This window comes from Myxocyprinus asiaticus, chromosome 37 (assembly GCF_019703515.2).
Source record: "Myxocyprinus asiaticus isolate MX2 ecotype Aquarium Trade chromosome 37, UBuf_Myxa_2, whole genome shotgun sequence".
In the NCBI taxonomy this organism is placed as follows: Eukaryota; Metazoa; Chordata; class Actinopteri; order Cypriniformes; family Catostomidae; genus Myxocyprinus; species Myxocyprinus asiaticus.
In genome coordinates, this window is record NC_059380.1 from 8973316 (window position 1) to 8999844 (window position 26529).

General features: G+C 37.7%; 2 protein-coding genes and 1 pseudogene across 4 annotated transcripts; 1 reads left to right on the forward strand and 2 right to left on the reverse strand.

Annotated features, from left to right (window-relative positions):
* Positions 1-11562, reverse strand: part of LOC127427832 (repressor of RNA polymerase III transcription MAF1 homolog) — a 59411-nt pseudogene extending 47849 nt beyond the window's left edge.
* On the forward strand, positions 500-5897 carry LOC127427828 (tribbles homolog 2-like). 2 transcript variants are annotated; one of them, XM_051675645.1, is made up of 4 exons: positions 500-1374; positions 2160-2447; positions 3874-4166; positions 4363-5897. In XM_051675645.1, the coding sequence occupies exons 2-4, from the start codon at positions 2160-2162 to the stop codon at positions 4823-4825; spliced, it is 1044 nt and encodes a 347-aa protein (XP_051531605.1). In that variant the 5' UTR covers positions 500-1374; the 3' UTR covers positions 4826-5897. The 2 variants fall into 2 exon arrangements, with proteins under 2 accessions (XP_051531605.1, XP_051531604.1); XM_051675644.1 differs by having other exon boundaries at positions 501-964.
* Positions 11563-12637: 1075 nt separating the features above from the next.
* Positions 12638-24981, reverse strand: LOC127427976 (zinc finger CCCH domain-containing protein 11A-like). 2 transcript variants are annotated; one of them, XM_051675992.1, is made up of 16 exons: positions 24580-24981; positions 24289-24436; positions 23240-23359; positions 23023-23146; positions 22727-22918; positions 22580-22639; positions 22414-22494; positions 21481-21582; positions 21303-21371; positions 21108-21212; positions 20502-20996; positions 20294-20361; positions 14547-14919; positions 14290-14456; positions 14061-14203; positions 12638-13900 (listed from the first exon to the last, which is right to left on the reverse strand). In XM_051675992.1, the coding sequence occupies exons 2-16, from the start codon at positions 24334-24336 to the stop codon at positions 13684-13686; spliced, it is 2364 nt and encodes a 787-aa protein (XP_051531952.1). In that variant the 5' UTR covers positions 24337-24436; positions 24580-24981; the 3' UTR covers positions 12638-13683. The 2 variants fall into 2 exon arrangements, with proteins under 2 accessions (XP_051531952.1, XP_051531951.1); XM_051675991.1 differs by having other exon boundaries at positions 24576-24981.
* Between the last annotated feature and the right edge of the window lie 1548 nt (positions 24982-26529).

Consider the following 26529-nt stretch of genomic DNA (forward strand, 5'->3'; position numbering starts at 1 on the left):
TTCTGCTAATGGTTTTGGTTTTTAGTCTAGATCTGACGTCTACCTGCATGTCGCCCTAAAGAAAGGTGCAACAACAACCTTGTGATTGAGTCATACACAGGGGTGGGGCGTTGCTCTTCACAACAATGTCAAAAGGCACAAACTTAACGCATGTATATTCCTATATATTTAGTGTATGTTTTTGTTGCTTGCGTTCATGAATATACGTGCATTGCTTTGTTTATTTTTCACGTATCCATCCTCACTATTCAACAAAATACAGTTTGCCTACTGCATAGCAGACACTGCACTGTAAACATAACTTTTTTTTTTTTTTTTATTAGGGTCATTTCAGATATGTTTACCGTTTAAATTTCGGAAGACTCCTTTGACGTACGCTTTCTGTTTCCCCGTGCAATCTTCAATAGTAGTGCGTTCTGTTGCGAAGCTCTGTACTAGATGTCGTCAGACCCGAGGGGCGGAGCTAAAATGTCGCAATCTTACTAAGAACAGCATCATCTCGTCAGGCTGGTGTAACGCTGTGAGCATATTAGACGTGCCCGACCAAATTGAGATATTACACAGTCGGACGGTCAGGCTGGGGGACACGTCTGATGTGTGATCTAATTTCTAAAGGGACCCTTATTGCAATTCAAAGGATTAGACAGCAGCAAAGGACCAATTAAAGGAATTCTTCTCGTGGTTCTTTTATTTCAGCGCTGTCACCAATTCATCCTCTGGTTCAACTTTCTTTGGACAATTCTCTTATTTGTGAAACACACAGTTAACTATATTCAGTACCATCTTATAGAGCTGTATTTTTTTATCCGGGCCACGCCACCGCGAATGATCTTAAACTTTATCCGGCTATTCAGCGAGGTTCGTGAAAACCAAAAAGCAAAGGAAATATTGCCCATGCAAGACGCATTCATTCAGCGGGAATAAGGAACAAAGACATTCGTGCCAACAACAGAAGCACTCTCCGGTGGGTCACTTTGCTTACAGATGTAAAGAGGGGTAAAAAGGTTTATGACTGAAAAGAACCCCGAAGTGCATTAATTTCTGCAACACACTTCAAAGTCGGAGACCTTTCAAAGTTGTCTACTGTAAAAGTCACGCGCGTCCTTTCAAACGGACGAATTTTTATTATTTTTCCTTGGCAAAGTTTTTTTTCCTTTTTAATATTTTATATATATATATATATATATATATATATATATATATATATATATATATATATATATTTGAAACTACATTTGACAAATTCTCCGTCTTCGTTCCATTAAATTTTGTTTACCCCTTTGGAAATAATGACAAGTAGACAGGACTAAGTGCGCCTGTAGTTTTCATTGTTCTGTTCTGGAGAGGAGCGGGTCCTTTGTCTCAAGCAGCGAGGTAAGGCAATCCTGTAAACCTTCGAGTTAATGTCACATTAACCTGTTGAAATCACCGTTTAGTACTTAAACGAAAAAGTCCAGAAGATTGGTGTCAATTATTGATCAACTTTTCCCATGTAAACGATTATTGAGAAATAGTTTGGTGGTTAAACTTTAGAGGGAAAGTGATGGTGCAACTTACGATACACCTCGATATTGTTTGAACTTTGTCAGCGTGTATTTCACATCTTATTTATTGAGCTCTATCTCTTACAGAGAGGTTAAAGAAGATATTAAAATACATTTTGGGTAAAAAAATAAAAATAATAAAAAATAAAATAAAAAAGAAGTTAGGTCTAAAAGATAGAGTGAAGTGGGAGATAGAAACCGGGCTACGTCATTCTATGACGTGCGCGTGAATGTGTAATAACTTCAACACTGTATGTGACTCATAGGCGCCGAGCAGCCTTTCTCAACTGCATCGTGAGTCAGTAGGTATCAAGCTATGTAGTCATTCGTTAGTCTTAGATTACATCTTTTTTTATTACACATTAACTCTCCCATCCTTGCTTAGTTTGTGTGCGCGCGCACGCGCGCGTGGTATTGTCCAGTGGTAACTGTGTATCAGTGGGGTATGATGTCAGGTGCAATAATCATGCAGTTTATTAACAAATCCATTTTTAAGTTACCTTTGTGCACCATTTGGCTGCATTAACTTTGCATTCTTCCCTAATCAGCATTTATGATATGTTAAGCCATGCTGTCAAAAGGCCACGAACTTACACTCAGTTGTCTTTGTCACAGATGAGTATGAACCTGTCAACTCCTACACCTCCACTGAGACTGAAGCGAGTAGACTTTGAGGACTCTCACAACACCGATACCTTCAAATGCAAGCGTCGCAGGCTCAGTCAGCCTCCCTCGCCGGGTCTCGCGCCCTGTCTTCGCCCCCTTTCCCAGAGCCTGGAACAACAAGGGTCGGAGGAGCACCATGTCTCACGTATCGGAACCTACATCCTGCTGGAGGCTACAGAAGGAGCTCAGACATTCAGAGCGGTTCATCAGGTCACAGAGCAGGAGTACACGTGCAAGGTGAGCATATAATTCTCTAGGCCCTGTGAATGCTTACAATACTTCATAATAGTCAGGGCCGGTACTAGGATGCAAAATTTGTTGGGGCACTTGTATGTTTTTGGGGAGGCAATGCTGATCTTTTTGCCGTCAGTCCTGGGGTTGGAGTGCCCCTTAATCGTTTCACTGTCAGTCCCTGTGGTGGCATCACCCCCCTGGGGGTCCTTTTTAGGGATGTTCCAGGGTGGTCTACCAACAACAGACTAGTTGATTAGCAGGGTCCACCACTAACATATATATATTTTTTCTAACATTAACATTTTTAGTGATGATTGTTTTAATAGATGTTATCCTCAAATTAATTGAGAGGTACCACTTATCGGTGAGCATTTTTGCGTGATTATAGCTTGCTGTGCTAAACAGTGACTAACAGTCAGCATGGTAAAACCCTCTGCAAGAACATTTGTCTCTTTAATACTTTTAGTCCTTTTATGTGCTGCTGTTACAGCCATCAAAGTGCTGCATCAACAGTACATTTCAAGTCTGTCACTGTCGGATGTTAAAACCTCTGCTGTAAGGAATGCTTCTGTAATTGTGAGGTGTTGTTGTGTAGATATTAAAGTCTGAATCTGTCTGACACTGCTTAAAATAAAGTTGCAGTTAAAAGGTTTAAACATCTGGATGTGGTGGACTAGATATTGTGTACCCTCAATGTAATTTTACAGTTATGCGCTTTTAAATGTGAATTGAGGATCGCCCTGAAGCACTCCGGTTACATTAAAACTTGTCATACTGCGTGCAGGATGCACATAGGCGATTTTGTGACGCTCTGTATTGGAACCTTTCATATTTCTTACTTTTCTTACTTTGATAGTTCTGTGCAAGAAGATGTTATAGTTATTTAGCCTATTTATTTGTTGAATATCTGTTAGTTACCGTGACTCAGCGTCCGTACGTCCCTCTGAAATGCATCCGAACGGGGTTACGTGAACATAACGGAGCCTAATTATACATGGGTTTCTGAACACAGACTAATCGACTAATCATAGAGACAACCCACAGACTAGTCGATCATGAAAACTGGCAGTTTTGCGCATCCCTAGTCCTATCCCAGTTTAATAGGCGGAGACAACTATAAATCATCTGTAGGTTCATTCCTACGAAAAGTGTAAACACTGTGGCTGTGTGGTGCTAACAAAATATTTTGAGCAGCCCGACACAGCAAAAATGGCTCAACCAATGGCACGAGTTTGGGGCTGGCCTACCTGTTTGATTGACCAGTGGAAGTCAATATTTTTGCACTTCCATTTGGTGATTCCATTTTAGAAATTCCATACTTGAGTATTTTTATGGTTAAGACATGCACAAGATCGGATCAACTTGTGTATATACTGTAGTGTGTATATATAATGAAGGATCAATAATTGTATTGATTGTCTCCCATCAGGTGTTTTCAATCAAGAAGTATCACGAGTTCATCGCACCCTACACACGCCTGTTGCCACACAACAACATCTGTAAGATTTCAGAGGTGGTGCTGGGGGAGAACAACATGTACATATTCTTTGAGCGTAACTATGGAGACATGCACTCGTATGTGCGCAGCTGCAAGAGACTGCAGGAGGACGAGGCCGTGCGGCTGTTCATTCAGATGGCAGCGGCAGTCGCGCACTGTCACGAGAACGGCGTCGTTTTAAGAGACCTGAAACTGCGCAAGTTCGTGTTCACCGATCCGCAGAGGTCAGTAACCCAAAGTAACATATATGCTTTATAATTCCTGGTAATTCAAGGATGTGACCAAATGTAAAGTTTAAGTTTATAACAGTAGCAGGGACAAGTTGCATGACTTGCAAAGGTGTAACCTTGTATTTTACTTACATTCATCAGCTTAGGACCTGGTTATCAGATGACTGACTGATTATTTTTGTATTTCCAGAACAAAGCTGGTCTTGCAAAACTTGGAGGATTCTTGTCTACTAAACGGCAATGATGACTCACTGACAGACAAGCATGGCTGTCCGGCCTACGTCGGCCCGGAGATTTTAAACTCGCGACACTCGTACTCAGGGAAGGCTGCCGACGTGTGGAGCCTTGGTGTTGTTCTCTACACCATGTTAGTAGGACGTTACCCATTCCAGGATGTGGAACCCACAGCACTGTTCAGCAAAATTCGTAGGGGTGCGTTCACCATCCCGGACACTCTTTCACCCAGGGCTAAGTCTTTGGTGTGTTGTATGTTGAGGAAATCTCCTTCTGAGAGGCTCGAGGCTGGAGATATTCTTTTCCACCCTTGGCTGCACTGTAACAACAATATATCCCTCAGCCAGCACTCCAGCACCAGGCACTCAACGGATCAGGTGGTCCCTGATTTTGAACCGAGCGAGAGTGAAGATTGTTAGGAATTCCACAAGGGGGAAATGAAAGTGCCTCCTTCTTTCTGTTTACCTCCCTGACTCCACAGTCGGGGGGGTAGAGGGGGGTGGAGGAGCGGACTCTACAGAGAGATTGCCTCATAAGGTATGCAGAGTTCAAGGGCATCGAATGGAACAGATTCCAGATACTGTGGCAGGTTAATAGCAGTGCTGTTTTTCACCCAGCAGAGGACTACTGGGGTTTTCGGGACAGGCAGACAGAAAGACGTAACTGTGTTTTTGCCTACGAAAATACCCATTTGTGGTGATCTCAATACATGGAGGGCTTGTGTTGGACACAGGCTGCTAAAAACTCTCCTGCCTAGCAGACATTGATTTACAGCACAGTTTGGATTGAGTCCAGAAAGAAAATCGTGACTTCAGGTTCAACAGTATTGTTTAATCAGTGCATGGATTTCACCCATTGTAAACCCGTACTGTTGTGTAAGAGTCTGATACCTCTAACTTCAATCCTGCCATACTTGATGCACACTGTGTGCCTTTTATGTACTGTTTACATATTTCTTGCAGTGGAAATACAGACATGACTATTTAAAGTGCCTTTTCCCCCAGTAAAAGAGCCAGTGTTGTTGTTGGACTTGTCGAAGTACCAAAGATTTGAGTTTTTCCCAGCCAGAGCATGTGGCTCGGCAAAAGGTTAGCGCAAGTGCTCATGTTTCCTTTTTATGTGAAGAATTCGAAAAGGTTGCGTTTTCTGCCAGTTACATCCAATTGTAAATGTCATCTGTTAGACTATGTATTTCTGCATTAGAGCAGGTTGGACCTTGGAGGATGTGGAGCAAAAGTTGACATGCACCGCAGGAAATATCCATATAATGGTTTTGCGGTGTGCCTGTTGAGCAAAACAAAGGCTTTACATACACATTGTTTGTGATGCCTGCATGCAATGCTTTGACCCTATTTTGTTAAAGGACTTGTCAATTTGTAGATATCTTTTTTGTTACTAGAGAGAAGTGGACACTACATGTTGTTTCAAGGGTTGTTGTACCTGTAAGAATAGTATTTTGTTGTTGCCAGTACAAATAAATAATAAAAACTAGATTATATTGTTGCTCATTAATGACTTGCATAATAATCCATAAGACTCCAGTGGTTAAATCCATATCTTCAGAATCATTATAATAAGTGGGGTGAGAAACAGAACAATATTTAAGTCATTTTTTCCCTCTAATTCTCCACTTTCACTTTTACATCTGAAAGTGAAAGTTAAAGTGGAGATTTAGAGTAAAAAAAAGGACTTCAATTTTGATCTGTTTCTCTCCCACACCTATCATATTGCTTCTGAAGACATGGATTTAACCACTGGAGTCTTATGGATTATTTCTATGTTTCCTTTGTGATTTTTGGAGCTACAAAAGGTCTAATCAACATTCACTTGCATTGTGTGGACCTACAGAGATTAAATGTTCTTCTAAAAACCTTCATTTGTGTTCTGCTGAAGAATGTCATACACATCTGGGATGGCGTGAGGGTGAGTAAATGATGAGAGAAATTTCACTTTTGGGTGATCTCTCCCTTTTAAGCGATCTGATTTTTACATCAAGCTATATAAACATCAAATGGACTGTAACACAGTTTATTAATGCAATGCAATCAGCAATGACACCTACTCTCAGTTTTTGATCATATCAAATATCTTTCCACAGCACCATGTTAGAACTACAGCTACAAACAGTAGCATCTTACACAGCCAAAGACATTTAGCACATACAACCATTTATCTCTGGATAAGGAATAATTCTGCCCTTATTACTAAATGTGTTTTCAGTCAACTGACAAACATTTCTTATCGAAGAAAGCTGAGTTGCAAAGTTTAGTTAAACATTATACACCTCACAGATGTCATGAAATCCAATGACAATGAAAATTAAAACCACTTACATCTAAAAAAAAAAAAGCATTACAAACCCATCATGTCCATAATGACAATCTATTCTCTTTCCATTCACATATCTATTAGCTTTGGGGCTAAACTAATCTATGAGATGAGTTGATCTATGATAACAGATTGTAGTTAGATCAATGCACCTTCTCCCAATAAATGTATAGAGTGGTGTTTACACTGATATGCACGTAACAATAGATTTTTCCTCAGGCAATTTAGTAGGAAAATGTATTATGGCACACAACACACTATATTACACATTAAAAGCAAAACAATCTAAATTGGGGAAAACATCTCATCTGTAAATGGCAATATCCATTACATGCTCAAAATGCCTTGCAACTCTGGTGCCAAACCAAATAAAAAGAAACACTGAAAATTGAACACGCGTGAAGAGTAATAAAAAACAAAAACAAAAAAACACACACAATGAGGAAGATTTGCTTCTCAAAGGTGCCACCTAGTGGAAATACTCTTGTGACATAAAAACTGCTGACAATGACGAGCATAAAAAAATAAATGAGGTTTGGAAAAACAAAACGAAAACAATTCAACTAACACACACACAGAAAAGAAAGACCTCTTTGGAAAGAAAAGAACAATCTAGTAAAGATATCACATCACTTTTGTTCCCTCTAAGGCCAGTGCAGCCTTTAAAGAGAACATGGAAAATTTAAAGTGCAAGGAACAGCACTTAAAAATATATGGATTGCAGCACCTATCCATTCATACGAAATGACCAAAAATATAAAAATAAACACGAGAAACAGAAAAGGATAAAATGCTTTAAAACTCAGGCAAGAGCTTGCTGGATTCAGGGGACAGGGAGAAGGGCTTCCATTGTCAGGCACACAGCGCACTATACCTGCGGAAACACCATCCACACTGATTTTGTCAGTCTGGTAATATTGTTTTCAATTACAATGCAATGCTACCTTTGGCTGCTGGCCCTCTACTAGCAAATGTATTGTTACCATGTGATTTATATGTGTCACGTGTCTGTCAATTCTCAATGTTGCTAAAAAAAAAAAACAATGACATGGGTGTTTTAGAGTGATGCAATTCTTCAAGTCATTTTTGTTACAAATTATTCCTGTGCAATTTGCCCAGTTCCTCACCTCTCTTCATCCATGTTCCCCTCTTTCTCTTCTTCACAGCTGCCCTCATCCAGTTCCAGATCCAGTTCAGTACTGATACCAGAGTCTCGGGAAGCCATGAAAAGACTAAACAATGCACAATTTTGTTTAATATTAAAAACTCACAATAGTCAAATTTGTTTTGTTGCTTTAGTCTGAACAGCACAAAAAAAAAAACACAAGATATTTTTCATACAAAATTCATTTAAAGGAATATCCCGGGTTCAATACAAGTTAATCTCAATCAACAGCATTTGTGGCATAATGTTGATTACCACAAAAATTACCACAAGACATAAGCAATACATGTGTAAACATGATTTTATTGTGATAAAAACAAAGATTTAAACAACTGTACAGCTCAAATAATACATGATTTTTAACAGAAGAATTAAGAAGTACTTTTATAAAACTATCAGCTTCAAATTTCTGCCTTTAAACCCTGTAAAAATTGGCCCCATTCACTTCCATTGTAAGTGCCTCACTGGAAACTCAATATTTGCTTTTTTATTTTATTTTTACGAAAAGGAGGGATGAGTGGACATTAATTTTGTGGTAATCAACATTATGCCACAAATGCTGACGATTGACCTTAACTTGTATTGAACCCAGAATATTCCTTTAAAATCTGATTTTTAAAAATGCGTTTTAGACTGAACGATCAGATGAAAATTCCAGTGGCTTTTTCAGCATTCCACAATGACAGATACTCTCAGTTTTCTCTTGCATCATGTTGAATCTTAAAGGGATAGTTCACCAAAAAAAACTGAATTCTCAGTCTCCGTCACTTTCATTCCATATTTTCTTTTCCATACAATGAAAATGATTGTTGTCGTTACGCCTAACATCTCCTTTCGTGTTCTACAGAAGAAATCAAATCATACGGGCTTGGAACAATTTGAGGATGAGTAAATGATGACAGAATTTATTTTTTGGGTGAACTATCCCCATCTCTACAGTGAGGTAACACATCCAACCTTGCTCAGATGACCTTACTTTTTCTCGGATCTACGGATCCTCACCTGACAGAACGGCATGTGAAAAACACAATCCTTTTCAGTCTTTTGTTATAAAAGAAGTAGTTGAAGGACCACAGGTTTCCTTCTTCCCCATATGGGTCTGAATCCAGGTCTGGATTGTAACTGTTGCAAAATACATACAGAACTTTAGAAGCATGCATGATAATGCAGTCTTGGAGTTTTCAGAGAAAAATAATTCAAATGTAAAAAAGGCAAACCTGTCTGAAATTGCAGTTTCATTGCAGTATATTTACCTGTATATATCACATTCAGCAAGGCTAATCTCCTTGTCTACAGCCTCCCATAACTGAGGCTGCAGGTGACTGTACGCCTCACCAGATGCAGCAGATAAACTGCTGTTCACTGCATTGAACACCTGTGGAAAAACAGATCATTTCATTTAGCTCTGTGTTTACATTGTCCCCCACTTAAAGTATATGACATACAATACATACCATTTTGTGCCACTTTTAAAGGAAATTTCCAGGTTCAATAGAAGCTAAAGGTGCAGTAAGCAAAATTTCATCAACACTATATCATCATCATCAACAGTTAATTATTAGTGATTGCTTGTCATACATTTCCGATATGGCCTAATGATTGCAAGCTGCTCCATAACAGCTGGAAACTCTCACAAGCCCCCGCATGCTTGGAGAAAATACAAAAGTGCCACATTTTCACTCTGAAGGATGCAGCACATGCATTTATTTAATAAGATCATATTCTTTTGAAGTTTGATAATCACATTAGGTCATATCACGATTTCTGTCTTTCCGCCTCCAAATTTAAGACCTCTTTAAATGATAATTAAGACTTCTGTTGTATCTTAAGATATTTAAGACTTTTTATGACCTTACATTTTGGAAAACTGAATATAAGACATTAAGACTTTTTAAGGATCCACGGGAACCCTGGTGAGGCACTTACAATGGAAGTGAATGGGGCCGATTTCTGGAGGGTTTATAAGCTGAACTGTAATTTTATAAAAGTACTTACATTAATTCTTCTGTTAAAACCAATTTATTATTTGATCTGTAAAGTTGTTTAAATAGTCATTTTTACAGTCATTTTAGAGTTTACGGTGTTACGTCATTGAAAACTACATCGAAAGGGCTAGTAAGTGATTTTTATTACACTAAAATCATGTTAACATGCGTATTGTTTATGTCTTGTGTCTACACTTTTGAAACACGTTTACGGATTGGCCCCATTCTCTTCCATTGTAAGTGCCTCACTGTAACCCAGATTTATTTATTTTTATTTTAAGAAAGGTTCATGGTAATCATGATAAATTTCATGGTAATCAACATTATGCCACAAATGCTGTCGATTGAGCTTAACTTGTATTGAACCCAGATTACTTCTTTAACTACAAGACCATGGCTCCAACAGAATTATGATCTTTTAGTGATATTTGCTTTATTTGTCTCATCTACATTTGAAACATTTTCCAAATGTCCTATTACCCAATTAACACTAGGCTCTTTGCTGAAATCATGGCCTTTTGTGCGACTGAAGTCGTAGTCTGGCCGAAAGGACTCATTGAGAGTGGCGATCAGGTAAAAGTGTCTTTCTGCTGCACTTGTCAGAGAGAGGACCCTCTCCATCATCCAAACTCTGACTCAGTCTGAAAATAAAACATATTTCAATGAACATGCAGTTACATTCAGTTTTTGCATGGTGTGTACATGTGGGGCTTCATACCTTACTATCAATACCTTAGAAAAAGTCTTCTGACTTACTTGTTGGGGCTGATTCCAGAGCTCTCTGGAGGAGACAGAGCCTCCAGTACATGTGGCTGTCCCTCCTGACAAAACTGCTTAAACATCTGCTTGTCGTCACCTGCCATCTTACAGGAGTAGCTCTCAATACTGGCAGAAACAGATCACAATGTTGTAAGTGGCTTGTGGTACACCCACTACACAGATATGCAAATGTTCTCAAAAAGGAGGTTTTCCACTTCATTTTGACCTACTAAGAATGATTTTTGAACACTTACCGTCCTATTACTTTACAGTCTCCCGTCTCAATAGTGAGCTGACTGTTTATGGCCTCAAATCTTGAATTCTCCAGGAGCTTCATGTTTTAATCTGCTGTCTTCTATAGTTATGACAGCACTGCAATGACTATTTACTACCACTTGACGTCAACCTCTAAGATACACAACCATTGCTCTGTCATTGTGCCGTTACATCAAACTAAACAATGCTCAGCACGTTAGTTTGGAGAATATAAGACGCAAACTGAGAATTATTAATAATACTTGGTCAACAGTGACTAACCTCGATGTTTCCTACAGAAGCCCCTTTAAAACGCCTCTATTTCGAAAATAAACGGCTCTCTATTGCCTTAAAATGCGACAAAAAGTCTCCTTGCAGATTGTTACGACCGCGTAAGTAATCTTCAACGGTTGCTTATTGCACTTCTATGTCTAATAAATATCTCTTCCTTTTTACTGTGAAATTTCCAATACCTACCATTAAACAAGCTAATATTTATAGGGAAATTATGCATCCCAGCTATTGAATCAGAACTTGAGGAGAATTCCAAGGCTTATTAAAGCCTTAATCCTCGATTTATTTGTGTTGAAATATGACAACAGCAAAGAACGAGCGTTTTGTTTTGCAGTGTTCAGTCGCAGTAATACGCAGTTATTTCCGTTACTATATCATAGATACCAGTGTTACTTGATTACTGCCACCTACTGGCTTGGGGTTTAATGGAATAACATAATTTGCGGTATAATGTTGATTACCACAAATATATATATATATATTATTATATACATAATAATAATAATACATAAATAAATAATTGCAGCTCACCCCTCCTTTAATAAAAGAAAAAAAGAAAATAAAACCTTTGGGGTTACAGCGAGGCACTTATGATGGAAGTGAATGGGGCCAGTTTTTGGATGGTTTAAAGGCAGAAATGTGAAGCTTATAATTTTATAAAAACACTTTCATTAATTCTTCTGATAAACCGTGTATTATTTGAGCAGTAGAGTTGTTTAAATATTCAAACCTTCAGGATGAAAATGTCCCCACTGAAACCCATTAAAACTGCAATATTTGATCCCAGTGCCATTAAAGCATAAAATCATGAATTCTATGATATTATGCTTTCATTCTGGAGCCCTGGCTTCAAAATTATTATTTTTTATATTTTCCACCAAATGGCGCCATTTTTCTCATGTTTAGTCTATGGAGCAAATACATGCTTTTTTCCTATTTTCTGTTTGCTGTATTATAGAGTACTGCAGGCCAGTTGAATAAATGATGCAGCTAAAATTGTGTGGGTGTGTTGGTATGGATGTCAGAGTGTTTTGTATGTGTTTATTGTGTCATGTGTGTAAAAAACAACAGTGGCATTATGTAAACAAACTGGCATTCAAAGGGGTTAAAATCCTGAAAATGAATGAATATTTGGAAGTTATGATCAGGACTGATGTTGATTAAAGTCAGTGAAAGTGGAAAATAATATTACTACATCATATTTTTATGACACAGACATTTTTGTCCTCTAAGGTCCTGTTTTTTTATTTATTTATTTTTAACTGTGACACTGCACAAAAAATAATGCATCAAAATCAATGTTGTTGCTAATCATTGACATATCCCAGACTGTGACATCCCAAAATGTAAGAAATGAAAAAAATGTAATGAGAAAACTGACTGCCAAAAAAAAAAAAAAAAAAAAAAAAAAACTTTAACCCATTCAAAAATGAAACCCAAATATATATTCTCATAAAGACATTTTATTTACAAAGATGGTTTGTAGAGGTGCCATTCAAGAATAGGCACATCCACCAGCAGAAAATACATTTCACATCCAAGATTTGAATGCATGACACAAGTTCAAACTTGATAAAAAGGAAGCTTGGATGACATGGATGGACAAGACTGTTCCAAATAAAACATGAAAAGGATATAAAGATAAGCAGTTCCAATGCTGAAACGTTTTCCCTGAGAATACAGCTTTTTCTTATTTACATTCCTCTTACTGAAATCAGAAGTCCGAGAAGGTACATGATTGCTAAAACACATTAAACCAATTTCACATGAACTACTAGAGGTGAAAATGTACAGGTGTTCACAAGGCAATTAAAATGAGTGTAAAATTTGCAATAGAATTGCTTCTACCCGAAGGGGAGAAAAAAATAAATGCAGGATCCCTGTCCTTTAGTTCCATGTCAGATCAATAAACAACAGACAGATATAAGATACAAAGATGAGGGAAATTTTCCATTAAAATAATCTTCTCAAAAATGAACACAGGCAAAGGAACACTTAATGACTCACTTTATAAACATGTGAATCAAAGACAATATTAAGAAGGGTGTGGCCTTGCAAAACTACTTTCAGTATACATAGTACACAAGTGAAAACTTCCTTTGTAACATGATTTGTGTGCTAGTGCTATATGACTTCCAACACAATATACCCGAGGCTGTTACAACGGTGGCTTGTTAAACAATACCTGCAACATCAGAACAAAGGTTTTTCCTTTTTTGACAACAGAAGTAAAATACAAGAAAATTGAGGGGGCAAAACCAGTTAATCGAGTACAATTTGATGACAAAATCATATTTACATTGACAAAAAAACAAAAAAAAAAGTGAGAAAAAGAACCATAAAAACAGACATTTATTTGAAAATAAAACATTTTAATTTAAAATGCTGTAGACTAAAAGTCATGAAGGCTTTTCTAATCCTTAGTGGCAGTGGGTTTGTATGGGGCAGAGGGCACAGGCCTGTAAGTGAAGGGATGTAGACCGTTCAATGTCTAATTGTCGATCATCTCGGAGAGTTCTAAAAGGAGGTCGTCCTCACCCTTGCCCGGGTCCAATTCCAAATCATCCTCCAGCCGATCATCAGTAAATTCATCTAACAGGTCTTCAAAGTCGTCCACTGATGAACTGCTAACGGCAACAGCAGCGGGAGTACGAGCAGCCGTACTGGACCGCCTAGAAAGCTGCAAACTAGGTGTTCTGATCACAGGGCTATGGGAAAACAATCCAAGGATCAAAATAGGATGAGAAGTGACCTCACAAAGCAAAATATTTTAGACTGGTTGGGCACTTTCACTCTGTTCATTAACCTTTAATTTCTCCTGCCTCCTGAAACATGTAAAGAATACAGGATAGTTCTCATGTTACATACCTTTTAGGGACAGCAACGGTCTCAGAAGCTGTTGACGTGGTACTGCTGGGCTCAAGCGTAGGCACTGTTTTAACATCCTCAGTGTTGGAGGGCACCTGCTGAGTGTCAGACTGAACGTCCGTCACATGGTTAGGTGAAGCCACCTGAAAGAGGATGCAAAAGTCTTACAACTCCATTCTATTTTGATTAGTAGTGACATCTAACTATTATGAGAAAAAAATAAACTCGCCTTTAGCCACTTGTTGGGAATATCCAATAATGAGGGCGTTTGATGGGCAGTGTTATGTGGTTTCACTTCAGCAACAGCAGAGTGATGAACCTTAGAAGCTTTCCTCTTCAGTTCAGGCTGATATGCTGGCTTCATCACTGATGGCTTCACATTGACCTTAGGCTTCACTGAAATGGAGACACAAAACAATTATGAGCATTTACAAGTGAAATAGAAGTAAAGTAGAAAACAGCTGTAAATTCAGATTTGGTTAGTACCTTTGGTCTCTAGTGTTTGAATGGTTCCCTCAGTTAGCTGGACAGGTATAATTGCAGGGGTTGAGGGCATAAGTGTCTTTGAAGATGGAGCACTCTCCCCAGATTGCTTAGGGGAGCTCTGCTGGGGCACTACAGCAGCAGGGACTGGAGGGGTTTTGGGTTTGAGGGTAATGCGGTGTCCTACTGAGGTCTGAGGCTGGGTGGAGGGTTCAGAGGCTGGTGGTGAGGCAGCAGGTGCAGCTGGCCCTGCTTCTTTCTGGATGGTGGAAGTGCCTTGCTCCTCCTGCTGCTTGCGGAGTCTCTTCTCTCGCATGATCTCCTCAAACGACTTCACTTTAACAGTCTCGCCAGAGTTGTCCCCTTTTCCATTTGCCTGGAACAAGTTAATAAGAGAAACGGATTTACAATCCACAACCAGTCATTATCCGGAAACAATAATATTCTCTTAGGCCTGTTTCACACATCTTGCGTCTACATCGACACTTTTTCATTTCAGCACCCATTTTTAAGGAATATTCCTGGTACATTACAAGTGAAGCTCAATAGATAGTATTTTGAGGAATAATGTTGATTACCATAAAAAAGTTTTTCGACTACATGTCGACCGATAGTGGATTTCTACCGATACCGATTTATTGGCCGATAGTTTTTAAAATCGATTTATAGAATGTAAAAAAAAAAAAAAAAGTCTTTGCTTACAATTAAAATGAATATTGTGCAACCATAATCCCTATAATACCCAGAAAAAAAGACAGATTAAAACCATTAAAACCGATATATCGATCTCTCTAATTTCAACTTTTCTAAAAAAAAAAAAAAAAAAAAAAAACGTTTTTTTTTTGTTGTTTTCCTGAAGTTTGTGTTTTTGTGTGTTATCCATAATTAAAGATACTGTTGCAATGTTTTCCCAATTTGAGTTTTATATCTTATGTTTGTATTGGCGATCCCCCTTCAATGAATATGGTCCCCATGGGAGTGTGCTCCTGGGTAATTTCAGGAGATTAATTTACTATAGGGAAATGCTTGACCTGTTAGTGATTTGTATCTTGTTTAGATGGTAATATACCTTATTCGCTTGTATTTATTGTATTAGGCTGCCTTAGTTGGAATAACAGGAAGACAGTCCCCAAATTTCTTATGTCTCAAACGTTATCAATTTTATTAATGGAATATTTGTGCAATTAATGCCATTGATAAAAAAACGAAGAATTATGGACTTTCTAAAGAGTAAGAGAGCAAGTGTGAGTCTTTTACAAGAAACACACTTAACTGATGCAGAGCATTACAGATTTAGATCAGGATGGGTTGACCAAGTTTACTTTGCTTCTTACAACTCTCAATAAAGAGGTATGGTGGTAACAATCGATAAAACAGTTTCCTTCTCTCTTTGTACTAGTACTGTTGATCCAAATGGATGTTATATAATTGTGAATGGAGACATTGGAACTAGAAACTGAACCACTGTAAATATATATGCTCCTTATAAGGATAGCCCATTTTTTTTTCATAATATTTTGGCTGAAATACAAAAATTCCCTGAATCTGTTTTGATAACTGGAGGGGATTTTAATACAGTTTTAAATCCTCTGCTAGACCAATTTTATATGTCTGGTTTTAAGCAATCTCAGTCCTCCCATATTATTTTATCATACTTGGGAGTTAGGCCTCTCTGATGTTTGGCGTTTATCCAATCCCACCAAAAAATACTACACATTTTATTCATGCCCACATAAATCTTTTTCACGGATCTATTTTTTTAATGTAATTATTGTTTGCTCTCAGAAGTGACTAATTGTAAAATGCATCCATTATTATTAACAGATCATGGCCCAATCTCTTTTGAATACATGATGAATACTCTGGCAAGACCATTTAGGTGGAAATTAAACATCTCATTATTAAATGAAGCTTTTATCAATTCAAACCATAAAGAATGGGGCACTTTTCTGGAACAAAATGGTACACATGGATGCTCACCTGTTTTACTCTGGGAAATGGCTAAAGCAGTACTGAGAGGTAATATCTTATTGTACAAGTAAAAAAGAAACAAGAACTTGAAAACCAATTAAAACAGTTAAGATCAAATTCACCAAAAAAAGAGACACACACCAAAATAATTCATATAGGGAATACAGTACACAGAAGGTAAAGTAATACATACAGTACAGGGTATTAATAATGTTTTTAAAGAATACATTAAAGAATTATATTCTTCTCCTAAGAAAAATGATTCCTCAGCTATATTCACTTTTCTTGATATAATTAAATTACCACGACTGAATAAACATCGAATGGATCTTTTAGATGCACCATTATCCATAGAGGAGCTGAAACGGGCTCTGGATGGTATGAGAAATGATAGGGCACCTGGTTTGGATGGTTATCCAATTGAATTTTATAAAAAGTTCTGGAATATTCTTGCCCCTACATTTCTTAGAATGGTTAATGAGGTATATTTTCCACATTATATGAATACTGCACTTATATCTTTATTTTTAATGTCAAATAAGAATCCCCGTCTTGCTCTAGTCACAGGTCAATATCCTTGATTAATTGTGATGTTTAGATTATTAGTAAAGCACTTGCTGCAAGACTAGAATCAGTCATTGGCACATTGGTTCATCCTGACCAAACAGGTTTTATTAAGAAAAGGCATTCAGCTGATAATGCAAGGCGACTGGCCAGTGAGATCAAATTGTACAATCAAAATGTAATATCCTGTATAGTTGTTACTGTAGATGCAGAGAAAGCCTTCGATAAAGTGTGTTGGGACTTTCTATTCTTAACTCGAACATTTTGGATTCAGGAAAAAGTTTATTAAATGGATTAAAACTCTATCAGTCTACAAGAGCTTCGGTATTAACCAATGGCATTCTCTCGGAGTCTTTTACTCTTGAAAGGGGAACGAGACAGGGCTGTCCCATATCACCATTGCTTTCTGCCTTATTCATAGAACCTCTTGCGGCAGCAATACGTCAGTGACCCAAAGTTGAAAGCGTATTGACCCCAAAAGGAACACACAAGATAAGCCTTTACGAAGTTGATGTACTTTTTTTTTAATTTTTTTTTACAGAACACATGTGCTTCACTCTCAGCAGCATTTTATATAATACATGAATTTGGACAGGTATCAGATTACACGGTTAATTGGTCCAAATCTGAAATTCTCCCCCCTGAATTATTTAAACAAAGTTTCACGCCCAGTCAACATCCCCATCAAGTTGACTAATAAAATCAAGTATTTGGGTATAGATGTATCTGCAAATCTTAAAGATTTATTTATTTTAAATGACATACCACTCTTAAAGAAAGTGGAAGAAGATTTAAAGAGATGGATGCCCTTATCAATATCTCTACCAGTAATTAAAATGTCTATATTGCCAAAAGTAAATTATTTGTTCACAACGGCCCCATCTTACCCAACCACCGACTGGTTATAATTATTAAACTCAATAGTAAAATTTTATTGGAAAGGTAAAACCCCTAGGATCAAATAAGAAACTCTTCAAAAGCCAACTCACCTTGGAGCACTTAATGCCCCAAATGTTTGAATTATTTTTTTGCATCACAACTACAGGTCATTAATAAATGGCTTCATGTGACACCTGATCATTGTTCTTGGCTAGACATAAAAAGTATGTCATGGAAAGGTCTTTCTTTGTGTGACCTACCATTTATGACTGAATCTATAAAAAAAACATACATCAAAGTTATGACAATTACTTGATTTTTAACAGCATTACAAGCATGGTGGAAGATACATAAACGATTAAATCACTCTCTTGTTCCCAATTAACACTCTCCTATCTGGTCCAATCCAAATGCAATCTAGACGAGACTACATTTTATCAATTCATTCAACTTAGACATGTATTAAATAGTAGATTATGTGTTCAAGCATCACAATCGCCTACAATTAATGAATTAAATTTTTTTTTACAAAAAAGCACATCATTGTTAAGCTATATAAAGTTCTCAGTTGCAGAGATAATAGTCCCTCAGCCCCATCTTTTTTTTTTTCACCCCAATTTGGAATGCCCAATTCCCAATGCGCTCTAGGTCCTCGTGGTGGTGTAGTGACCGGGTGGCGGAGGATGAATCTCAGTTGACTCCACGTCTGAGACCGTCAATCCACGCATCTTATCACGTGGCTTGTTGAGCGCGTTACCGCGGAGACATAGCGTGTGTGGAGGCTTCACGCTATTCTCCGCATCCACGCACATCTCACCACGCGCCCCACCGAGAGCGAACCACATTATAGCGACCACGAGGAGGTTACCCCATGTGACTCTACCCTCCCTAGCAACCGGGCCAAGTTGGTTGCTTTGGAGACCTGGCTGGAGTCACTCAGCACACCCTGGATTCGAACTTGCAACTCCAGGGGTGGTAGTCAGCATCTTTACCACTGAGCTACCCAGGCCCCCAGCCCGGAAACAAACTATTCATTTTGGGTATCCATTTTTAATAATATACAAAAAACATCTTTTTGCCCTTGATTCATAGAGTTCATTCACCTCAACATAGGCTTTTTAGGATGGGCTTAGCTAGTTCTAATATTTGCTCCCAATGCGATTCCAATGTTTGGGATGACTATTTCCATGCCATCTGGACTTTTACTCCAGTTCAAGCTCTCTGGAAATTGACTATAGACGAACTAAATATTTGTCTCAATACTCCAATTCCTGTGTCACCACAACTATGTATATTAGGCGATACTTCAGTACTAATTATCCTCCCAAAATATTATGTTCCTTTGTTATTTTGTATTGTGATAGTGAAAAGATCTATTCTTCAAAATTGTTAATAAAAAAAAAAAAAACTACAAAACTATACAAACCTGGAAAACACAGGTCCGGGATCAAATTTAGTAAGAAAAAATGATAGCTTACAGGCGCGGTCAAGCAGGTTTTATTGAGATTTGGGAACCGTTCTCTAAAATAATTAATATGGATTTATAAGAAACAGTTGTGTATAATGTTATATATATATAGAAAAGCGCCTTTAAAAGGCAGAAATGTGAAGCTTCCAATTTTATAAATGCATTTACATTAATTATTTTGTTAAAATGTGTGTATTATTATTTATTTTAAAGTTGTTTAAAATTGCTGCTTTTATGGTCGTTTTAAGGTTTATGGTGTTACATGGTCATGGCAAAGAAGTTGTCAAATTGGATATGACTTTACACAGAAAAGGTTAGTGAGCAATTTTATCACACTAAAATTATGTTAACATGAGTATTGTTTACATCTTGTGGCTATACTTTTGCAACAATGAGTATTGTAACGTTTACGGATTGGCCCCATTCACTTCTATTGTAAGTGCCTCACTGTAACCCAAATTTTTTAAATTATAAATTGTCTATTGAACTTAACTTGAATTGAGCCTGGACAACAGGTTACACCATTCTCACTCGTCGGGCAACAGTTTGGGATCCGTGTAAATTATTTACTGTTACTTATCGCATTTGTAATTGTGGTCCCCTCATCATGTTGATTCGATTTTTCGACAATCACGTTTATAATAGTTCTCAATGGTCCTCTCCAGGTAACCATGTTATAAATGTATAGCCGTTATCAAAAGAAATACTCAATAAGCTAACACACACACACAAAATCCCTATTTTCTGTATAAAGCAATAGTTTTGTCAAAGCTCAAAGCATTCTTCCAAATGCAATCGTGTCAAACAGGCTTTATCCTACATACAGAAGAAAAGCCACAATTCTACATTTGGTTGCAACTTGTCTTACCTCTGTTGCAGGTTCCAGTTTCTTGTCAGATGCATCTAGTTTTGTCTGACTCACTTTGTTTGCAGCTGCTGTAAAAAAAAAAAAAAAAGAAAAAGAAAAAAAAAAGACAACTACATAAACACACACACTTAAAGGCATGTGGCAATTCTTTAACCATTTCCTGGAAGTACACAGTTTCAATCAAGAGAAATGCATGTCTTTGGCTTACGTGAGGTTTTGTTAATGCGCAGAATGCGCCTCTTTGGAGCTCCACTAGGCTCACTAGAGGCTGTGGCCTTGTCGTTTGTCGTCTCTTTAAGTTGTGCCTGCATTCGTGCAGCCTTCTCCCTTCGTATCTCCTCTAGTGTCTTCACTCTCACCACCCCAGCAGCGACAGTGGAAGGGCCCTCATTTCGCTCTGGGCTTCTAGCAGCAGCGTTCACTTCCTGGGCTTTTTCCTTCTGTAGTTTTTTCTTTTCATGAAGGATTTCAGAGAAAGTCTTAACTTGAGGTCCACCAGCAGTTTTTTTGGAAGGGCTCGACTCCTTTGATGGGACTTCTTTGACAACATGCACCACTTTACTCGCTTTGACGGTTCTGGCAGCTTTCTCTTGCCGAATCTCCTTGAGGGATTTTATACGAATGTCGCCAGATGACTTTGTCTCCATACCACTAGTAGCGAGGTCAGTGGTCAATCCAAGTCTTTCACGCACTGGTTTCTGAGCTGAGAACAGAGAAGCGCAAGCACATACACAAAAAGAGTTAATAAACAATTATAAACAATAAAAACATTTTTTTTTTAAATTGTTGCTAGCACAATAAGCAGGTCTCTTACTATTCTGTGGTGGCGTGTCTGCATGCTCTGCGGAGGATCCAACAACTCCACAAAGACGTTCAGCAAGGCTTCGTTTCAAAGGTATTTCTCCTTCCATAGGAACATCTTGACAAAGAATCAAAGACAAAGTCATGCACAAGTGTGTAAAAAGGTGACAACTCTCAAATACAAACTTATAATATAAATTAAATTTACCTCTTCCAAAAATTCTTTTCCCAAGTCTGTCTGTAATTTTTCTCTTTCCAATTTCATTAACAGAAGAATCTGAAACAAAGATTATAAAAGGGTTTTAGAATGAATAGATGCTCAATAGTATTAAAAGTAGCTCTCATCTTAGATGGGTCAAAAACTGAAAACTACTTTGAGTATGTACCAATCTTGGCATTGTTCATTTCCGGCCGAGGGAGAGATCGAATTTTTTCCGTTTCAACAGCAGTTCCTTTGCTTTGATCAGCACCTTGCAATGTGGACTGCCCTATAAAGAAAATGAAGAAACAGTAAAAGAATTGTTCAAATTCAAATGTCTGAACTAGGTGTGCCACGTTATACGGTGTTACCGGTTATACTCAGTACATAAAACGACACCGGTGCAAATATTTATACCGGTAAAATAGGTAAACATTATGAAAGAAAACGTACTTAATGACAACAGTTCCTATATTAATAGCCAAACGAATAGAATTGCCTACATATAGTCGTTTGAGTTTGCAACTCATAAATAAACCTAAATGAACGCACTGAAAGCCAGATGTTCTTGATCTATGTATTAAAATTACTGTGTACGCACACTTACAGAAGATGTTACTTTTAATTGACAGCAACAACTGTGCGAGACGGGACGCGGTTTGCCCCGTATTTGGGCGACTTGCACTCAAACTGCACCCGAACGTTTAGAGAATTTAGAGAAATTGACATGAAACAGACAACTTCACCGTGAGCTGGAGATGCATCCAGCTACAGACTCGCATCAGGTTCAACTATTGGTGGGTTGTGTGAGATAACACGGGCGGGAATGAAGTAATCCACAATTGAATCTGATTGCACTTTATTTTTTTCAGTTTCATTTTCATTTAGTTCAAATAATAATAAATAAAATTCAAAGATTGATATCAAGCTGCCTTGTATTGTGTAGGCTATTTAGCAATGAAAATTACACCATAGCACCGAGTGTCCAACCAACGGTATTACCAGTATAACCGGTTTTGAATGCGGATACCACACCAGTATGGAAATTATGACATTGTGGCAAATCTAGTCTGAACAACAGATTACACAAAAAGCAAAAGAGCGTTGAGGGTTAATTTACCAGTCATTTTTAGATTGGCCAAAAGTGCTTTCCTCAATCTGATCTCCTCTAGTGTCTGGATTCCAAAGTTCAGAGAATCATCTATGTGACAAACCAATGATTACATAAAGCTTTTATCATTACATAACAGAAAACATCAGAGTAAGAACACTGAAATAGTTTTTACTTGTGATCAGTTTCCTGGGTGAGCCTCCAAGCGATTCATCTCCTTCCTCTGCGAACTGGTCTGCAAATATTAAAGCACCAGAACAGTGAGGTATTTCTAGAGGAAAAATGACATGAAATGTGACATGTCACAGAAATCGGTTCTTACCATCTTCATCATCATCATCATCCACAGGGTTGATGACCACTGGTGGATGTGTAGGGCTGGGCACATTTTCTTGGGTCTCATTTCTAATGACTCCTCTAAGCTGTGGGTTGGTGGGGGGTGCAAATGGTGAAGAGAGTTGGATGACTTGGTCCTCGTGTGGGACATCATCTTTTTCCTTCTGGACTACTTGCCCTGTAAGGCAATGACAAAAAAAAAAGAGTTGAGTTGTTAAGATTAAGTTTGCTTATGAAAACCAGTATGCTTCTACAAACAACACTGTACAGGCGATGCGATACCTTCATCTGGAGGGAAACAATTCCCATCAATGATGCGTGACTTCACATGATGGAAAGCACAGTGAGGTTTCTGGCAACCTTCCGGCTGGTTCTCCCAATAGCATGGGATCTCCTTACGGTTTTTCTATAAAAGAAGTAACAAAGTGGATCATTGCTAATATCCCATTTAAGTCGAAGAAACAAAAAGATCTCAGGTGTTTTGGCCGTGAGCCCCAACCTTTATTTCCATGTGGCGAAACTTGCAGATTTTGCGGAAGCACATCTGCTCTTGCCATAGGGTGCAGACAGTCTCGCTACCAATGGCAGCCTCGCAGTGACGAAAAGGGCAGCTGTCACCCTTAAATCAAAAAAATGCAAGACAAAAAACGAGTGACTATTTTCACTTTATATAATCAACATTTGTTGAAAATTCAATTTTGAAACATGAAAAACCCACTTTTGAGCAAACAAACATATATGACTATGCTGACGTAGTCTAAAAGTTAATCACAGAGAAAGCTCTGACCAAAATACAGCATAAAGGCCAATTTATACTTTTGCTCGAACATACGCCAAAGGCTAAGAGTAGCTACGGCAGTTACAGCGTAGCCTGATGTGCACCTCTTCAAAAATGTAACAATGCGTCGTGTCGACGCAGACCACAACAGCTGGTCTTCTTTGTAACCAGAGACCCTCTCCAGGATGACAAAAATGATATCTGAGGTAGTGTCATATTTCCTCCTAAATTATTTTAAGGTCTATGCATTATATCACATTGTATTTGAACAAGGGACTTTGATTTGGACGCAGGAGAATTGTTTTAATCAAGAGCATCTGCTGTTTTATATTCTGTTTATTTCATGAAGTTACAAGCAAAAGCAACAAATAGACACTGTTGTGACAGTTTACAACTTATGCTTTTTTCCTCTGGGCTATTATTTGGTATGTGAGTGACATGATATTTGTTGTACTCTATTTGAGAACTTTCTGATCTGTTTTCACTGTATGTTCAACTGTGGTGTAGAGTCAATAATCATATTTTATATGCTATGAAATGGGAAAACTTATAATTTGACATTTGTCACGGAAACGCAGAATGGTCCGCCACCCCCCTACAACAACAGGAAAGGGGCCCTCTGCGGAACAGCGAGCACATGGGCCCACAGGTACTTCCCTGCCTATGGCGTAGGTTTGATGCAGAAGTATAAATCGGCCTTTAGACATAAGCCAATTTACGTCTTGTGACCAATGTTTTACCAAATCAACTGTCTCTAGACTTCAATTCACCTTACTACAGGTTGAGTAGTAGTAGAAATAGCAGTCATTTCCTTGCATGGTCGTACTGGCACAAGTCTGTACTCTTCCAGGTCAGGAGCTCTTCAGCGATGCTGGGATCTCGTCCCGGATGCCTGCGACAGGCTTTACGTGAATCTCCCTATTTAGAGTGTTACAAGCCTATTCATGCTCCTGTTGATCCGCTCACATTTTCTCACAACATTCAGTCCTGAATGATGCCAAATGGCAGCCGATATTAAAATACTGAAGAGAGAATGCGCTGCAAGAACTTCGTTCACCTACTGTGGCTGAGATGTTTCCTGGTGATCTCAAGCACTTCTTGAAGGGTCACTCCGCACTATGTGGATCCTGAAGGAATACTTGACCGATGAGTAAAGACTGAACAGGGTGAAGAGACCTGTTCCCATTAAACTGCTTTTTAAAATTGGTCGATGTTAGAAAATGTCCTTTTAATTGATTCCAGTTTTTTTTCCTCCAATAATGTTGAAAATTCAAAGTGGGTTGGGGAGTTAAAAAAAAACAATCGCAAGCTAGATGTTGTCAAAAAGGAGAGCCAAGGGACTGCATTTCTTGGAGGTGATGGAAAGAAAAAGGGATATCTTCTACATCTCCTGAAGCTGGATGGAAAATTTAATTGGGGTGAACAGGAACTTTGAGGGGGTAAAAATTCCCAATGAGGGATTAAAAAGGCAATCAATGGTGAGTTTAAAAAAAAAAAAAAAAAAAAAAAAAAGCAGCAGTCTTCAGGAAAGCTAATGCAGTTAAAGTATCCAGTTATCCGAAGAACGTTCTGGCATAACCTAAATTTTAAAAACAAGAGACAAAAACACTCCCCATGTGCAGAACAAATAGTTATTTGAATAAGAACTGGGACACAATGTATATTGTAATATGAACAATATTGTTATTGGAGACAGCAAAAGTTTTTAAACTTACAGTACATTTAAAACAGTTAAAGATGGATATTCAGGTAATAGGACGACAATTTCGTAGTTTAAAGCCTGAAAAGATTATTTTGGCAACTGGTGAATGTTTTTTCGACCATTGCAATGTTTCTTATTGCCTACGTTTTAAAATGGTTGTTGTCTGAATCGATATTTCTCCGATTTTGTGTCCGCACCTGTAAATGTACAGCGCACACACCAGTGAAGTTCACAAAATTCATAATAAATGCGTCTGTACATCCTAAATAATCAGAAGGCCACATTTTTAAAAATAAGTCACACTCAAATGACCAATAAACCATAAACAAAAAATAAATAAATACGTATACGACCACAATCAGATAATACCTTTCTAAAAATGGTCTTTATCAAATCTGTAACGAACTGACTACGCTCATTATAGATTAAATCAACTATTTAAAAATGTCTAAAGTTGGTTGTTTTCAACAAATCTAGCAGTCTTGATGTTAGGCCTGTATTTCTTGACCGATAATCTTATGTTTGTACTAACTGTTAAGAGTTACAAAGTCCATCAAATCAGAAACACACCTTCTAAATAATGTATACAGAACACGTACTTTGTTTGTTTTTAAATTTAAGAGCTTGTGTACGTAACAACAACTCAATATTCTACGGCTTATCGGATAGCATGTTGCCAACGTCTTCACTGCGGCACGATTATTACTTTTTTCTTTTTCTCACTAAAATAAGTAATTAAATAAATATTTCAATCACATCAAATAAAGCGTTTACAATTACCAGTTGATACCGACTGGAATTAATAATATTCGGTTTGATGCATGAAGAGCGGTCGACAGTCTTCGTCCCTTCACTGGCGAACAAGATGGTGCCTGACTCTGTCCAGGCAGGGGAGCGGATTATATTTGTATTATTATTATTATTATTATTATTATTATTATTATTATTATTATTATTTAATTTAGTTCAATTACAGACAAGTACAATGCAAAAAGTACAAGGCAAATATAAGGCATTGTGGTACAGTTCAGAGTATATGAAACAGAGAATAACAACAACTAAATAATAATAATAATAAATAAATAAAACAATAAAATAAAAAAATACTGGGATAAAAAGTGCTATATAATATTAGGGCAGTTACATGAATTTGAAAAGCTTGAACATTTTTATTGTTTTTATAAGCTTTTTGTTTTGTGATCTCATGTTTGAAAGGGTTTCAAAGTATATTGTGAGATCAGTATTACAAAAGGTAATATATGAGGGTTTCTTTTGAGTTATTTTTGTCTTATGAATATAAAACTGGTAA

Coding starts and splice junctions, on each gene's coding strand:
- LOC127427828 (XM_051675645.1), top strand. CDS start 2,160: ATGAGTATGAACCTGTCAACTCCTACACCTCCACTGAGACTGAAGCGA. Junction 2,448..3,873: donor AGCAGGAGTACACGTGCAAG/GTGAGCATATAA, acceptor GTCTCCCATCAG/GTGTTTTCAATCAAGAAGTA. Junction 4,167..4,362: donor GTGTTCACCGATCCGCAGAG/GTCAGTAACCCA, acceptor TTGTATTTCCAG/AACAAAGCTGGTCTTGCAAA.
- LOC127427976 (XM_051675992.1), bottom strand. CDS start 24,336: ATGCAAGGAAATGACTGCTATTTCTACTACTACTCAACCTGTAGTAAG. Junction 22,640..22,726: donor TGATGATGATGATGAAGATG/GTAAGAACCGAT, acceptor TAATATTTGCAG/ACCAGTTCGCAGAGGAAGGA. Junction 14,204..14,289: donor TTCCCAACAAGTGGCTAAAG/GCGAGTTTATTT, acceptor ATCCTCTTTCAG/GTGGCTTCACCTAACCATGT.